Source organism: Lissotriton helveticus, chromosome 4_1, assembly GCF_964261635.1.
Source record: "Lissotriton helveticus chromosome 4_1, aLisHel1.1, whole genome shotgun sequence".
In the NCBI taxonomy this organism is placed as follows: domain Eukaryota; kingdom Metazoa; phylum Chordata; class Amphibia; order Caudata; family Salamandridae; genus Lissotriton; species Lissotriton helveticus.
The window spans coordinates 1,287,411,744-1,287,429,728 of NC_136063.1; the positions used below are offsets into that span (position 1 = coordinate 1,287,411,744).

The following is a 17,985-nucleotide window of genomic DNA, read 5'->3' on the forward strand; positions in this document are numbered from 1 at the left end:
ACTGTGCATTTGAGCTACTCCCTAATGCGCGTAACAAGTCAAAGAACGGGTATCGGCTTAACATGGCACTCCTTAACTGTAGATCCTTGCCAAATCACGCTACAGAAATTTCCATGTTGCTACAGGATTTGGCACTTACTGTGCTTTTTCTGACAGAAACCTGGCTAGGACCCAGTTCAGACCCAGATGTGGTCCAAGCACTCCCCCCGGGATTCCTGATTCAGCACCTTGATAGGACAGGGAGGATAGGTGGAGGGATAGCGATCCTATATAAGGACCACTTAGTCTTCCGTATCCTAGGCAGCCCTCTTTTAGACTCCGAAAATGCCCACTTTTCCATTTCTCTTTCCCCTTCAATCACGTTTGTAGGTCTCTATCTATACCGCCCTCCAGGAGCTGTGGGACAATTCCCAACCTACTGCTGGAAGCGGTGATAACCTGGCAAGCGCTGCATCCAACTTCACCCTTCTGGGAGACCTTAACTTACACTTTGATAACCCCCAAGATATAACTGCCAACGATCTGGCCCAAGACCTGGCAGCATGTGAGATGCTTCTAAAGGTCAATCAAGCCACCCATACCAAAGGACATCTCCTGGATCCAATTTTCTCAAACCTTAAAGAGCTAAAAGCTAAGGAGCCCATTCTCATCCCGTGATCGGATCATTTTCTAATACCTTTCACATGGCAATCACCTCTTCCTGGCCCAACTAGGCCATTTTCCCGGCCGAAAGCCCGGCACTGGCCCAAATTAAATGTAGAGGAATGGACCAAGGAACTGTTTTCTACCGCTCCCCCACACCATTCTGATCCCGCAACAGCTAGCACTCATTTCCACTCGTGGATTGAGCACTCTTTAGATGTAGTACTCCCCAGATGTAGTACTCCCCAGGAGATCCAAAATTCAAAAAGCTGGATCCAACAACTCCCCATGGTTTACTCCCGAACTTCGTAAACTGAAACAGGGGTGTAAAAGAATGGAAAGAGAATGGAGGAAAGACTATGGCATGGAAAAAAAATCCAAATACAGGGCCTCCATCAATTCCTATAAAACTGCACTCCAAGCAGCTCAGACTGCCTACTATGCAGAAAAAATTGCTTCCTCCTCCAATGCACCCAAGGAGATTTTCAGGATAATAAAAACCCTTCTGAAAGCCCCAGATCCCCCTATTGCCCCTGATGCAACGGGTTCTCGCTGTGAGGAGCAAGCAGCCTTTTGTTTCCACCAAAATCCACCGGATACTCAGCCTCCTCCCACCGAGTAACACTCTTGATCCCTTTGCACAGCCTGAAATTAACTCGCCAGATAATCATCCCAAACTTGAATTTTTTACTCCACTCACTGAGGTACTTCTTCCTCCTATCCTTAACTTGATCAAAAGTGGCTCTCCGCTGGATCCCGCCCCCATCAATATTCTAAAAGCTGCCTTGCCCGTTATCATCTCTCCCATAGTCAACCTTGTCAACACCTCCTTAGAATCTGGTTTAGTACCCAAGGACTGGAAAATGGCCACGGTGAAAGCATTAACAAAAAAACGTAATCTGGACCCCGGAGAACTATCCAACTACCGCCCGATATCTCTACTCCCGGGCTTAGCAAGCTGGCGGAAAGATTTGTGAACCGTCAACTCTCCACATTCCTTGAAACCTTCAACTTGCTTCACCACTCCCAGACTGGCTTTCGCCCAGGACAGGGTACGGAGACTGCATTCGTAGCAGTGGTCGAAGAGTCCAGAAAGATCTTGGACTCTGGAGGAACCGTAGCCATCATCCTCATAGACCTCGGTGCATCCTTCGACACGGTGAATCACCGTACCCTCTTACATCGCCTTAAGAAACTGGGAGTGACAGGAAGGGCCTTCTCCTGGCTGGAATCGTTTCTCCAAGAAAGATACTTCCAGGTGTTTGAAGGGAACACCCATTTACAACCTCTACCCCTACAGTGTGGGGTCCCCCAGGGCTCCTCCCTGAGCCCCACACTTTTTAATGTGTAAATGTGTATATGTCCCCACTGGCTGAGATAGTTGGAATTCAACTTGTCAGTTATGCGGACGACACACAGCTAATTGTGTCTCTAAACCATGCAGAACATGCCCCTACTTACCTGAGCTCCTGTCTGAAAGAAGTCGCCAGCTGGATGAGTCCGTCTCACCTTAAACTCAATGGCGACAAGACCGAGCTCATGCTGCTTGGTAATCATGCAACTTTTAACCCACATACTCTATGGCCATCATGTATGGGACTAGCTCCTATCCCAAAAAAGGAAATCAAGAGCCTGGGACTCTGGTTGGATCATGAGCTGACCTTCAGAGTCCAAGTCAGGAAAACAGCGGCCACTTGTTTTGGCCAGCTGAGATCAATGCGGAAAATACTTCCCTGGTTGCCTGAGAATTCGAAAAAAATATTAGTCCAAGCCTTCATACTATCTAGGCTGGATTATGGGAACGCCCTTTACCTGGTTGCCCCCATCTCGGTTATCCACAAGCTTCAGGTGGTCCAACTTGCAGCGGCATGACTCCTCACTGGTACCAACAATCGCTCCTCAGCCAAACCTGCATTGAAAGCACTCCACTGGCTACCCATACAGGAGCGTATACACTTTAAGGCTATTTATATTGCCCATAAAAACTTGCAGGGTACAGGCCCCCCTGTTCTCACCAACCTTATTAAACCTCACAAATCATCTAGGAGCCTTCGTTCCAACGACCTACTTCTAGCTGAAGTACCCATAATTAGGAAGTCCCGTCAGGAGGCTGCCTCTTTTCCTACAACGCATCCAAGCTTTGGAACTTTCTCTCCGTCAGGAAACCAATCATCTCACCTTCCGCAGAAAATTGAAGACACAGCTTTTCCCTTAAATCCATCTGCTCCCGCTTCTACGTTCCCAGCTCTGGGATGCTTCCGGGCAGCCATGCGCTATATAAGAACAGATTCTATTCTATTCTATTCTATTCTATTGCTGCCTTAAAGACACGGTGCCAGTTTATTCCGATGTGTTTCGATGAGGTTGGTTTTTCAGCTTTTTACACTGAGAAGTTTCTGTAATGCAACCTGTTAGCTGGCAATGCTGTCATTCCTCTTTGCAGGATTGTTTTTTCTGCTGCACATTAAAGCCGTTCAAATGCTGTTTTCTTCACTGCTTCGTGTTGAATGTGTATATGGGTGCAAAGGGAATTCTTGTGGCATTGCTGCATTTGTGATATATATTTAAACAATGGTCCGAACCTTCAGGAGGCACTCGAGCGCTCCTCCATTTCCTCGACATTCCGATAAGTAGTTTGTTTGCCCTGCGCGCTTCGAGGCTGTTTTGCCTCTCAGCAGGGGCTGGCTGCGATCTTCTCTAGCGCTTGAAAGTCTCTTATTTGCATGCATGATTGATTAATTTCACCCGGTTTGGCGCGCTGTAAGATTGATGCACGCTGGGACATGTGGTCCTTAGAGAATCATTCTTTGCCTTTAGTGGGCTCCAAGCGCCAGTTTTTCAGCATATTTATTCCTTTAGTAGGAGGGTAATCTCAAGGTAGTGTCCTTAGTAGGTACTGAGCTTGCTGTGCTGTCCAGATTGGGCATGGTCCCGATCTTCAGCCTCGTCTGTACTCACTATGGTGCTCTCCCACACACCTGGACAGGCGTGTCGAAATCTTTTTAAACAATGGTCCGAGCCTTCAGCAGGCACTCGACAGCTCCCCCATTTCCACAACATTCCGGTAAGTAGTTTCTCTTATTAGCAGAGACTTTCAAGCATCAGAGAAGATAGCAGCCTGCCCCTGATGAGAGGCAAAAGTGCCTCGGAACGCGTAGGGCAAACAAACTACTTACCGGAATGTCAAGGAAATGGGGGAGCTGTCGAGTGCCTCCTGAAGGCGCAGACCAATGTTTAAAAAAATAATATCTATCTATCTTATATTTTTAACATATGTGTATATATTGTCTGGGGTTCCCGCGCATGGGCAGGAATATTCATATGCTTATGACTATTGACGAGGATACTCCTGGAAGAGAACTAGGATTACAGGGAAGTAACTTATCCTTACATGCTGACACGTGATGATGAAGTCCCTGCACGCAGACACTCCAGCACGCGGTGGTCTGACTTCCCTTGCAAGACAGGGTCCGTCGTTCTCTCCCATCAGGTAATGGGGTTGGCTTTTTCTCAGAGGAATTCTTGGCTTTGCATCTACATACATGCTAGGTACATTTAGGTAGGGTTTGCATCTTAGAAGTACTCCTGATTACCGCCATGTTTCTATATGCCTGCATATATTCGCTGTTTTAGCACCATGGTCGAATTGACTCTGTTGGTGCTTGTAACCTTATATATCTGTTTCTGTTTAATGGTTGTTGCAGCACACATTTTTGTATAGTAGAATAATGCTGGTTTAATAAATGCTTATTGAAAACGTCCCCACTTCTTTATTCTGTGTCTCTCTCGCTGCGACAAAGTGATCACGAGTGACTGAAAAGTTCTGAACTGTTTCCTCGATCCCTGAGAGGTCAGGGTTGTCTCGCTCAATAGTTGCCAGAAGCATTTCACTCCTTTGAAAGGTGGGGGCTTATAGTGGCACTGTGAGCTCGGTGATCTACAGACTTCACATATCCTTGGGGGGTGTCTGCAATCAGTCTAGACACCAATCCCTTACTTTGTGTTTGTCTAAACGCGCAGATCCTAGATAGATTTGTAAGAACTGCACGACTGGTCACCACCAATGTTCCCTCAAATTGCTTTCCTCTGTGTGTGGCAGTGCAAGATCTCTGTGCCCTGCAGGCAAGGCTGTGTACTCGAAGCATGCGTGCGCCAAGCATAAGAGTGCAGCATGTGAGTATATAAATTCGTGACATTTACCACTCAGAACTTTTGTTTTAAACGACGAGATCGAAAACAAGTGCATTTCTCACACAGCTCTAATTAAAAGGGTCTTCAGCCAGTTTTGCAGTGTGGAGACAGATCATCATAACATTAATTGTTTATTCTAGTTGCACCTATACCCCAGGCTTAGACTCGGAAGGGAGCACCATTATAAGATTTTACTGAATATTCTTGATTGGAGCACTGATAATTTGGTGGGGGATTACTGGAAGACTATACAAGAGAATATATATTTTGCAAATCGATAATTACATAGCACAGTTACATTTTGATATAGAGCCTAATGATTAATGTATTTGCTAAGACAAAGTGTGTGAAATCTGCCCATCCAGGACAAACAAAATGCTTGTTAAAACTTCACTCCCCCCCCCCCCCCCCCCCCGTTCATTTAACTTTCTACAACTACAAGTTCTCAGGAAACACTGTATAGACGCAACTATTGAACCGCGTCCACATATTCGAAGGAGAGCCTTTATCCGTGAGACAATGACCTAAATATGTATAGGCTTCCAAAGGGCCAACTAAACAATGCTTTAGCTTTTATCTGTAATATCCATAGCTTCCTTTTTATGTGACAAGGACACTTAATATCTCTCCATTGATGCTCCTGTTCATTTTTGAGTGGTCTGGTATTATAATGTGAATTTTGGACTGATAGACGTAGACTAGGGTGATGATGCCTAATAAGACGAACATACTATTTTTTGTACCCAGATCAGTTTTTCCCCAAGGGGGTTGGCACAGGTAACGTACCCGGACATCTGCATGAAAGATTTTATAATATTGCTGCAAATCTCTGTGCCATAATGCAACCAACTTGTTACAAAATGTTCTATGTTTATGATTTTGTTAGAATATGAGCATATCATTTATTTATTAACAAATGCGCAGTTTTTTTTTGTATTAAATGTATATTGCAAGTCCCCGTGTATAATGAGAGTTTGGCATGAGGGTATCCATGTGCAGAATTGTGCATTGGCTTGCATACCTACTCCTAAAGAGTTTATGAAACCAGTGTTGTTGTATGTAAATATTTGAAAATGTGTCACTTAGGTCAAGTTGTAATGTTTATTTTCAATTTTTGCAGAGATACAGAACAAAACCGTTTTGCTGCAGCTTATGCAACTTTTCAGCCAAGATTCCTTCCTCACTGAAGAGCCACTTGCATCGCAACCATGAAGAAGAAATAGATCAAGAATTAGTTGTTCCATGCCCAAGTTGTGCATTTTCTTCTCAATCAAAAACAGTTGTGAAACATATGCGGATGTTTCATACCTCCGTTCGGAAAATCAACAATGCTGCAGCGAATAATAATAATGGTGGTGGTGCAGGACAGACCCATTTCAAGAGGGATACTCAATTTTCCTGTCTAAAATGTTCTTTCACAGACACTTTGTATTACAGTATAAAAAAACATGTGCTGGTTACGCATTTTGATAACATTTTAGGAGCTTACTTTGGAGAAATGCCAGCCAACTTCAGTGAAATGCCTGAATATGCAGCACTTAGCAGTGAGCAGAAGAGCCAGCTTCCCAACAAATACTACTGTAAGAATTGCCACACACCAGCTACCTCTGCGGATGCTCTGATATATCACATTCTGACCTCTGAAAAACATCGTGATCTAGAATACGAGCTTCGATCTCTTATTTCTGAATTCAGCAGGTCATCAATTAAAAGGATTGTACCTTCCAAGTCACAACCTAGTAAATATTCTGGTTCTGCTGCTGTTCCACTTCCGAATCCTGCTTCTGTCCAACTTGCTTCTTTTTCTCAGCACAATAGAAATCCAGTTATGATGGGACAGTTGACTGCTCCTTTGCAGAACTCTGTTGGACCAATGCCAGTTGTCTCAAATTGTCAGGTGGGAATGATGCATACATCACCCGCTTCTGTCATGCCACAATCACGCCTTGGTTATTTGTCCAATTCTATTCCAGTAAGCCAAAACATGTCCATTCCGTCTTCACTTTCACAACCCATATTTGTTTCCCAGGGTTTTCATATGAGTCAGTCTATTGGACCTGGTGTTCACCCTGGAAACCATGCAATTTCCTCAGGGGTTCATCAGCCCAATCCATTTGTTAGGCCTGGCATGTTTCCACAGTATCAGTCTGGTAGATCTGGTGTTCTCCCTCCTAATCAGGCTTTACATCCTGGTGGGCTCTCATTAAATCAGTCCAGTTCTGGAAGTTTTACCCTTAATCACAATGTTCCACCAGGGCTTTTTAGTGTTAATCAGTCTGTGAGGCCTGGATATTTCCCTCCGAATCAAAATGTCAGACCTCCTACTATTCCAGGAGCACAGTCTAATAGCCCTGGGGTCTTTCAGACAAATCAGTATACTGCCCCAGGTGTGTCACAAAATAATTTCATGGCTACAGGAGGACCACTGATGCGACAGTTAATTCCAACGGGTAAACAGGTTAACGGAATACCTACTTACACTCTTGGACCAGTTCCTGTTACCATGCCAGGATCCCAAAGCGGTGTATCCTCTGCTAACTCACCACAAGTGAATGTGCACCTCTCCCAGTCAGGTGCCGTTGTACAGGTTTCTCGGTCACCAGCGAGTGCGCCCTCTCCTCAAGTAGTTGCCTCTCCCCAGAGTATTGTAGACCAGACCCTCCGATTGCCACCTATCCCAAGTGCTGAAGAAAAAAATACTAAGCAGTGGAAGACCTGCCCAGTATGCAGTGAACTTTTTCCTTCCAATGTTTATCAAGTACACATGCAGGTGGCTCACAAACTACAAGGTGGTACAGAGATCAAAGACAAAGTTGACCAAGAGAAACTGGCTGCTCGTGCGCCATTTTTGAGATGGGTGAAAGAGAAGATCGTCCGATGCTTATCGTGTAAGTGCTTCATGTCAGAAGAAGGACTTGTAAAACATTTATTGATGCATGGCATAGTTTGCCTATTCTGTACATGGACATTTCATGATCTGAAAAGCTTTGTGGAACACAACGCGATTGTGCATAGTGGAAATAAAAAGATGCCTGTGGACTATATCCAGAAGGGGCTTCAACTTGCTAATGATGCTAATGGAGAGATCCTGTTTCCTCACTTTGATTTTAACACAAAGATGCCAAAAGACCAGATTGGTGAAAAAGAAGTCCATTTGGCTGTTATAGCTGGTGCAAACCATAAGGCTGTGATGCCAGTTTACATTAAAGTCCAACCCCTAGCTGCCGATATGGGGGATACGTGTGTTAAACAAGCTTTCAAATGTCCCTTCTGTCTGTGTGTTTTTGCTGGCTTACAGGTATATGAAACTCACTTAAAGGAGCGGCATCACATTATGCCAACTTTGCATACCATTTTAGGGACTCCTGCTTTCAAGTGCATCCACTGCTGTGGTGTTTATACAGGAAACATGACACTGGCAGCCATCTCTGTTCATTTGATGCGCTGTAGAAGTGCCCCAAAAAATGGCAGTTCTAGTGTTGACCTCACGTCTCAGAGTAATGGGGACATAATTCCGCCAATGAATGGTGAGACAAACAGCGTTTTGACGAAGAGAAGATCCGCTGACTCTTCATCCATGCTAACACAGGACCAAAAGGATAAAGAAGAAGATAGTGTACAGATGCTTTCTAAAAGAAAGCGACTTGAGGATGTGATTCAAAAGGTAGACATTCCTATTGATGATAAAGGTGGTCCTCAGAAACTTGCAATGGATCCTGACGAGTATGACATTGATTCAAAGGGAGATGCCAAGCTATTTCTGTCTGAATATTTTAACAAGAGGCCATATCCAACAAAGAAAGAAATGGGAATTCTATCTTCTATACTTTGTGAGTGGAAAATTGATGTGCCTGCCTTCTTTTTGGGAAAACAGCAGGTATGCCTGAAGGCAATTGAAAGACAACAAACATGTGTGGTTCTGGGATTTAATATGTCTGAACTAAAAAACGTAAAGCACAATTTGAGCATAGGACAAGAATAAACCAACATCTATCTTGAAGTGCTCGCTAAAATTCAAACATGGAGATAAACATACTTGTAGTATTCAGTGTAGCAATCTGTAACACATGTTCATTTTTACAAAACCTTTTACTAAGCAAAACAGAACTGAAGGGTTCGCAATTGTTTGCCATAGATTGAATATCCAGGTGGTTTTGTCTATGAAGATGCAACATGGCCCCACTCAGACATTTTGGAGAAATCGATTTCATTTGTATTTGATAGAACTTTTAAAATATATATATATACATTTTTGGGATTTGTATAGATTTTTTTTAAGTTTCTATCCTTTTGGCGGAGAACTATATTCCATGCAAACCTTCATCTTTTGCTGATATTTTTCCATTCAGCTCTGTAAAAAGTTTCCTTTTGCTTGAAAGCTATTGTAATATTTGCAAGTGTATGACCAGGTTCTTGCTTTATTTTCAGGTGGGAGAGGTGATGGGGTGGGTAATCATTGTTTAAACACCTAATGAATCCGATCCTCAGTTGTTTTACTTCTAATGTCATGTGTTCTTCCAATCTTCATCTTAGGTATTTGTGGTTGCTGCCATTTTTAACTATCCCTACAGTTAATGATCGAGCTGTACTGTGATGCACAAATCGCACTTATTGTCGTTGGTGGTACATTATCAGCTGTACCAAAAGGACGACTAGTTTACTTTGGTCCAATAAGATTCATACATTCAAATCTTAGTTTTTCTTGGGTTTTCTCAGAGTACATTGCATTTCTCCTGACTTTGTCGAACTGCAAAAAATAGTGCCTATTTAAAGGGGATTTTTTTCACTATCACTGCTTTCTGTAGGAGTTGCGAGTTCGACAATATGGATAAAATGATGAACTAATAGTTTCATTTATCTGCTTAGTCTTGACTGTTTCATATATCGGATGATCACCGCAAGGAAATGTTAAAATGGGATGGGCTGATGTTGAGGACCAATATAAATTAACATGTGCTAATAGTTTAACAACTTGGTTTAAAACAATTCTGGATAAAGCAAAGCAGCCTAGTAATACACAAAATAGAAAGTCGTCAGTTTTGTGATACACTTTGTCTTGGCTGCTACTGGTTGTGAAGGCGTGTAGTACTGGGTTCCAGCAGTACTGCATATGTTCTATTCAACAAGGGATACCATTCTACAAAAGCCCAGCTTAAACAGTGTTAACATGGCAATTTCAAATATACTAATTTTACATTGACTTGTTTGATGTTTTGCTCTTAAACGGTAGCTCTGAATCTTTTGCTTTTTGACAAATATATTCCAGCTTTTCACCAATGCCGTGTATTTAGTAGAAGCCTTCTGAAGGTCGTTCTGCACAGCAAATCTACCTGTAAAGGAGTATGTTTATTGACATCCCAAAGCAAAATGGCCTTTATGAGCAATTCTTTTTCTCAGTATAGAATTTTGGTTGAGACAATAACAGGCAATATTGAATTTCTTAAATATATTTATATATATTTTTCTCTTTGAGGTTTTATTGTTTTGAATACTTACTACCGTTCATTTCAAGACCAGTGGTACTGGAATCTGTTTTCTTAAGATATATAATTTATTAATAGCTTGGGCTATGAGGAAATGGTCTATTTAGTTATACTTAATGCTTGTGTATGTGCGTGTAAAGTCAAAATGGCTTTCTAAACCTTTCTTTAATGTCTGTCTAGTAGAAGGAATGTGTTAACCATTTTATCTATTCACTTTTCCAATAAACATTTTAATGGCTGAGTTGTGCAGATATCAATTGATGTGCACGAGTGATCATGCAGAAGCGGGGCACCTGTGTGTACCAAACATTTTGTTCTAACCGAGAAATTAAAACAAATCTGCCTTAAGTAGTTATCACTTGTGATATAGTAATCATACCCTCTAGTACGTATTGCATAGTTGGTCAATTCATTGCACAATTTATTTTTAGCTGCATGTGGCTTGATCAGTGCTTCAGAACTCAAAAACAATACAAAATAGAAACATTGTAGACTGAATATGTAGAATTACCTTAAGCAGCTTTATTCGTAGTGTTGTTGATGGGTGCAACCTCTGTTTCATTGCAATGATGTGCTGAAACACCATATAACACATATAAATTAATGAGTTGGTAGCCCTGAAGCAGACCCAGGTCGTCCTAAGTGTTTTCTACACTAGGATGTAATATTTGTGTGTGTGTGTGTGTGTGTGTGTGTGTGTGTGTGTATATATATATATGTATATATATATTCACTGAAAAAACCATAGGTTATAGACCATATATAGTTAGGGATTAGCATTTAAAAAACCTTATTTTACTCACACAAAACCATTGAAATTCCATATATAGTTAGTTGCACTAACTATATATCGCGCACCCGCAATCCACTGCTGATGATGTCACATATTACATCATTCATGACATGGTCAGTGACATCACTGATGACATCACTGATGACATCTCAAATTTACAATTTACAAACAAGCACAGAGTCGCAATACTCTGTTTAGTCTTTGCAGATAGCGAAAAATCGTGTAAAAAAACAAAAGGAATCGAGCAAAATCAGTAGGCCACTAATGGGATCTCTTTTTGACCGCGCTAAAATAGAAACATTAGGAACAACCCCTCATGAGAAATACGAAACTAGTGAGATGAACTGAGCTCCACACCATGATGGCTGCAAGACAGCTCGGCTCCGCCACCCACCCCGCCCAAAATAACGATAAACTCTATGCAAATATTACAAATATATACAACACACCAGCAAAGTAACAGGGTAAAACATTTTATTAAACAACTATTTACATAACTATTTTATACTTTTTGTTGCCCGATCCGGCTAGCTCAATCGATCGAGCATGAAACTCATGCACTCTGATGGTTCAAAGTTTTGAGGAGTGCTTGTAACACTGTCTGAAGCCTATTTGCACTTGCTTCAGCTTCACTATTCTCAAAGTAAAGTGGGGGCTGATTGAGGATGTGACTGCATTTGTGAACAATGTAATGCGGTGCCACCCTGAACCGCTTGACGGAGGCCCCCGAGGGACGGTGTGATGGCGCGGACTCGGAGGGGGCGCTTGGCTCCGGCTCCCTCCCCAAGTCGTGTTCTCCTGGTGTAGCCTGAGATCGCCCCCGACATAGGTGGCCGGCTCCCGGGATCAAGCGGAACTTTTTGCCTTTTGGTAACTCTTCCATTCTTGACCTTGTCCCACAATCCGTTTCACCTAAAGACACGCTGTAGTGGGGCGGCCCTTTACCATTTCAGTTGCCATTCCGCCCGCTTTTGCTACACTGTGCCTCTTCCGCTATTCAGCTGTTTACCGCCCGCTCTTTCGACTACAGCGTTTCGCTCACCATGTAGTTGAGTTGCTCCCGCTCTTGCGGTGCAGCGATAGCCGGCTGCGACAGTACTCTCAAAATGGCGGCCGGCTCTTCAGATTTGGGCGTGGTCCACTAAAATTGCCCTGCGACACCTTGGAACTCGGACGCTTGTCTGCTAGAGATTGGGCTCCATTCTTGAAAGCGTCCCCTCAGCCTTGAAGATTCTACAAAAGTCTTGGGGGCCCCCGACTCCCGCAGGCTTCTGGTGGGGAGCGGCTAGCATTATTGCTCGTCGAATGGCCACGACGGAGCTACGAAATGGTGGTGCTCTCATGCTAACGCCAGCTTCAGTCTGAAACATCCAGAAACACTGTAGACTACCAATTCGATCAGTTCCGGTAGCGCCCCAACGTGACCCGGTAGAGAAGAACTAGCCCTCCCCTCTTTCACTGATGGTTCTTGTTGCCTGTCCCTTCTGTTGTCATTTAACAGAACTATTTAGCCTGCTGAAAGGGGTTGTGTTCCGACCGCTGGTTGGTGGAGACATTTTGACTATATTCTGGATCTGCGTTGTCGCGTAATGCGTCATATGACGCGCCGCGTTAGCGCATCCGGAAGTGATCCGGGGCGCAACGCGTAACGTAAGCATAACAGGTCATGTGACTTGTTAATAAAACTTTTCATTGGTTCATTTTACTTTTCTTATTCTAATGATGAAAGGCTTGGTCATATGACCTAAAAATTAAGCTTTTTATTACTTTCGAACATTATTTTTTCTTAAATATGTTATAATGTTCCAGGCTAATGTACTTTCCCGGAAAATTTACAACTGTCCTGCAAGTAAAATATATTCCTTTTTCGAGAAAAAGGGCGTTTCTTCGTCCCATGACGGAGCCGTTGAGCAAAAGAGGGTCAGCCTGCTGTCTTAGTCGCCGATACGCCTGAATATGAGATTCTTATCGATCACTTTATGTTGCAGGAGTAGAAAACACAACAGCCCTTGACCATTTATCTTTACTGCGTTCCTGCGTATTATACCTTTTACCCTTCATGTAATTGGTCTGCTTTATTTCACTTGCCTTTTACTGATTCTAAAACAGTGACTATTATTAAAAACTTTACCAATGTATATACTACTACCATGTTTTCTTTTAAAAACCTTTATTGTGAAAATGTCATTATACAAATATGGGCCTATAACCACGTGGGCCGGCCACGGAGCAAACTGTAATCGTATATGATGAGTAGACATTTACACTGTAGAGGAACGTAACGGGCGGGCCATTAGGTTGCAAGAACTAAAGTGTCTAACAGTTGCGGAATCGGTGGACGTACATTTTATAATTAAAATACGACAGGGCCAGTTACAATAAAATTATCTAGATATACATTTGCGGACAAGTACCATGGGTGACGTTAATTCGAACTTTCAATAGTACAGTAATCAATAACACATCAGAACTTAATATCAATAGGGATATCGAAATATTCAATCTATTCTCGTCCCCGCCCGCCATGTGCTTCAAAACTGCATACGTATCTCGTGATATCAAGGTTGTGCAACCAGTACACAACAAGGAGTTACGACTCCCATTTATTCCGGCGCCATTTTGGGCGAGGACGGGCAGGTCCAGGATATAGTCAAAATGTCTCTACCAACCATCGACTATGATGATGTTCATATGCTGTATTTATTAGAGTAACACTCATCTGTCCACATGAAATTAATTTGCCACAATCTAAACATGTCATTTTAATCTTTCCAAAGTTCTTCTAAATATTTGGGACCGTTTCCCTTGCCTCTGATGCTGTCAGTGCCACTTCTTTGATGAATGTACTGGCAGGTCGGGGGTTCTCCTCCAAATCTCTCTTTTATGCAGCACTATAATTAATCGGTGCCACCTCTCCATATGACGATGCATGGTATAGTTACCATAACTATATTTTTTTTCGGTTCCTCTGGAGAGTACATCGTGGCAGATGAAGCGTGTAACATACCGGGCATTTACCTTTTTTTGCATGTAGAGGAAAGGAAAAAAAATTCGAGCGTCCGAGTTCTAAGGTGTCCCAGGGCCATTTTAGTGGACCAGGCCCAAATCCAAAGAACAGGCCGCCATTTTGAGAGTCCTCTTGCAGCCGCCTGTCGCTGTAGCATCAAGAGCGGCCGAAACTCAGCTGAATGGCAACTGAAACGGTAAAGGGGCGCCCCACTACAGCAGACGAGCCTCCACCTAGGAAGGCCCGTTCACGCCGCCTTCCCCCCCCCCCCCCCCCCCCCCCCCCTTCGGGCACCCCACGCCGTTATTTGGAGCAGGATTGTACGATGGCCACACCAGTACGGCAACTTGCTAGACACCACCTCGGTGCCTACCGAATCTCAGCGCCTTGTGGTGTCTTCTATTCAGAAAACATTGTTGTGCTGCCTTCGACCTATTCGCCGCAAGTGCGCACGCAACTCAGCTGCATAGCTTGCTAGACACCACCTCTGTGCTAACCGAATCTCAGCGCCTTGTGGTGTCTTCTATTCCAAAAATATTGTTGCGCTGCCTTTGGCCCCATTCGCACATCGGTCCGCTACTGACGCCATCTCACAGGCCAACGGGGCGCCCCACGCCGACTTTCAGCATTGTAGGATGGCCACACCAGTGCGGCAACTTGCTAGACACCACCTCGGTGCCATCCGGATCTTGGCATCTCAGCGCCTTGTGGTGTCTTCTATTCAGAAAATATTGTTGCGCTGCCTTTGGCCCCATTCGCACATCGGTCCGCTACTGCCGCCATCTCACAGGCCAACGGGGCACCCCACGCCGACTTTCAGCATTGTAGGATGGCCACACCAGTGCGACAACTTGCTAGACACCACCTCGGTGCCATCCGGATCTTGGCATCTCAGCGCCTTGTGGTGTCTTCTATTCCGAAAATATTGTTGCGCTGCCTTTGGCCCCATTCGCACATCGGTCCGCTACTGACGCCATCTCACAGGCCAACGGGGCGCCCCACGCCGACTTTCAGCATTGTAGGATGGCCACACCAGTGCGGCAACTTGCTAGACACCACCTCGGTGCCATCCGGATCTTGGCATCTCAGCGCCTTGTGGTGTCTTCTACTCAGAAAATATTGTTGCGCTGCCTTTGGCCCCATTCGCACATCGGTCCGCTACTGCCGCCATCTCACAGGCCAACGGGGCGCCCCATGCCGACTTTCAGCATTGTAGGATGGCCACACCAGTGCGACAACTTGCTGGACACCACCTCGGTGCCATCCGGATCTTGGCGCGTTGTGCTGCCTTCGGCCTATTCGCACATCGGTCCGCTACTGACGCCGCCTCACGTGCCAACGGATTTTCTACGCTTTTTATACCCTATGCCGCATAACAGGTCATGTGACTTGTTTAAAAAACTTTTCATTGGTTCATTTTACTTTTGGTTTCCTAATGATGGAAGGCTTGATCATATGACCTAAAAATAACACTTTTCATTGGATGAAAACTATTTTTTTTTCCCAAACGATGAAAGCCCTACCTTGTTTCTGGATGTTTCAGACTGAAGCTGGCGTCAGCATGAAAGCACCACCATCTCGTGGCTCCGTCGTGGTCATTCCGCGAGCAATCATGGCAGCCGCTCCCCACCGGAAGCCTGCAGGAGTCGGGGGCCCCCAAGACTTATGTAGAATCCTCAAGGTGGAGGGGACGCTTTCGAGAATGGGGTCCAAGACCCAGCAGACAAGCGTCCGATTTCCAAGGTGTCCCAGGGCCATTTCAGTGGACCAGGCCCAAAAAGGAAAGAGCCTGCCGCCATTTTGAGAGTCCTGTGACAGCCGCCTATCGCTGCACCGCAAGAGTGGGCGCAACTCAGCTGAATTGCGGATTTTGACACAGTGGACCAAAAGCGGGCGGAATGGCAACTGAAACGGTAAAGGGACGCCCCACTACAGCAGACGAGGCTCCACCTGGGGAGGCCCGTTCACGCCGCCTCCCTCCCCCCCCCCCCTTCCCCCCCCCCCCCCCCCCCCTCCGGGGCGCCCCACGCCGTTATTCGGAGGGCGGCAACTCAGCTGAATTGCGGATTTTGACACAGTGGACCAAAAGCGGACGGAATGGCAACTGAAACGGTAAAGGGGCGCCCCACTACAGCAGACGAGGCTCCACCTGGGGAGGCCCGTTCACGCCGTTATTCGGAGGGCGGCAACTTACTGGACATCACCTTGGTGCCATCGTTCTGCTGCCTTGGAACTATTCGCACAACAGACCGCTACTGATGACCCACCCCCGCGACGCCCCACGCCGGATACCGAAATCAGTGCGGCACCCAGGCAACATGGGTGCCGTCCAGCAATCTGGACGTTGTGCTCCCTTGGGACTATTCGCACAACCGACCGCTACTTCCTTCTTTTTCCCTAAAAATGTTTAAATGTTTTTACTGTTTTTGTTTTGTTGTATATATTTATAAGTTATTAAAGTTTTATAATCCTACTACTTTGTTTGAGTGCTATATATTTTTAATGTGACACATAATTGTAAAAACTTTGATGTACAAAGAGTCATCCCTGGAATCTTCCGCTTCAGGCTCGGTCCCCTCCCCAATCACAATACAGGATGGTTTTCAGATAGTAGGAACGCGTGTGGTGTGACGGATCTCATCGGGTGTGGGCCTTGATCTACTATAACTCCTTTGAAGAGGGGTGATTCTTTACAACTGGGGCCATAAAGTACATCTGCAGGGCTAGCTGATAGCCTGGGACCGGCCTGGACAATCGGATACAGAGGAAGAGGAGTGTCAGGGGGTGCGGTAGTGAATAGGGCGAAAGGGAGGTGTCGGGCGGGCACAGGGTGTGATTCTCAGGGAAGAGCAGCGCAGATGGGGGGAGGTTTATTGCCCATGCATAAGACAGAGAGCGGGGGTGACCAGTGCCTGGAGGAGATGCTTGCGAGGGTGGGGAGCTATGCTAAGGATCGACAGCGTGCAGAGAGTGGGTCTGGTCAAGTCATCTAAAATGGCTGCCGTGCACGACAAAAGTGTGGCATTTGAAAAAAGGCAAGATGGCGCAGACAATGTTTTTCAACACTTCCTGATTTCCTTCGAATCGAACGTTAACAGACGTTGGAGCATATTACCAAAGTTAAGCGATATTTATCCCTAACGATGCTTAGCAACGAATTTTTTTACCGCTAAGCATCGTCAGAAATTATCGCAGATAAACCTTGCTATTATCAAGGTTTATCGCAAATGCGATAAAAAACGGCCGCAATGCATTAATATCGCTGAAAAGTCAGCGATATTCATGCATTACCGAGCTAATGCTCTTAGCCATGTTATCCACCTCCCATTGGATAACATGGCTAAGAACTGCTCAGGGCAGGTGTTACTTTTTGGAGATATTCGCGCTTAGCGCGAATATCTCCAAAAGTTGGTAATAGGAGATAGCGATGTTAGCGACTGTTTCCAGTCGCTAACATCTTGGCATGCCCACTTTGCATGTCATTAGTGATAAATATCACTGACATGCAAAGTGGGGCCCAAGATGGTCGCTATCTCCTACTAGCGGTCGCTAACTGGTGTTAGCGACAGCTAGGTAATACGGAGATAATTTTATCTCCGCTTTCTTGGCTTTTAAAGCCAAAAAAGCGGAGATAAACCCCATTGATAATATGCCCCGTTATCTCTCCCACACTACCGGTCCCCCTGGGCTTAAACGCCGAGATGGTAGGGACTGCATCCCGTGAAGATAGGCCGAGACGTCACTCAGCAGAAAAAAAAGTTAAAAAAAAGTCTATAAACATACAATAAGTTAAAAGTCAATCATTCTTCATTCCTTGTAGTACGCTCCCCAGTCCGCTTCCCGTTACGCTAACCGGGCGCACCCCACCA

At 44.8% G+C, this 17,985-nt stretch overlaps 1 protein-coding gene across 2 annotated transcripts in view; it reads left to right on the top strand.

Moving 5' to 3' along the window:
- Window positions 1–10,555, top strand: part of ADNP2 (ADNP homeobox 2) — a 102,284-nt gene extending 91,729 nt beyond the window's left edge. For both annotated transcript variants that reach the window (XM_078687861.1, XM_078687862.1), the window contains one exon: window positions 5,954–10,555. In XM_078687861.1, coding sequence (XP_078543987.1) covers window positions 5,954–8,815 — 2,862 coding nt within the window. In that variant the 3' untranslated portion in view covers window positions 8,816–10,555. The remainder of the gene's footprint in view (window positions 1–5,953) is intronic.
- Window positions 10,556–17,985: the final 7,430 nt, after the last annotated feature.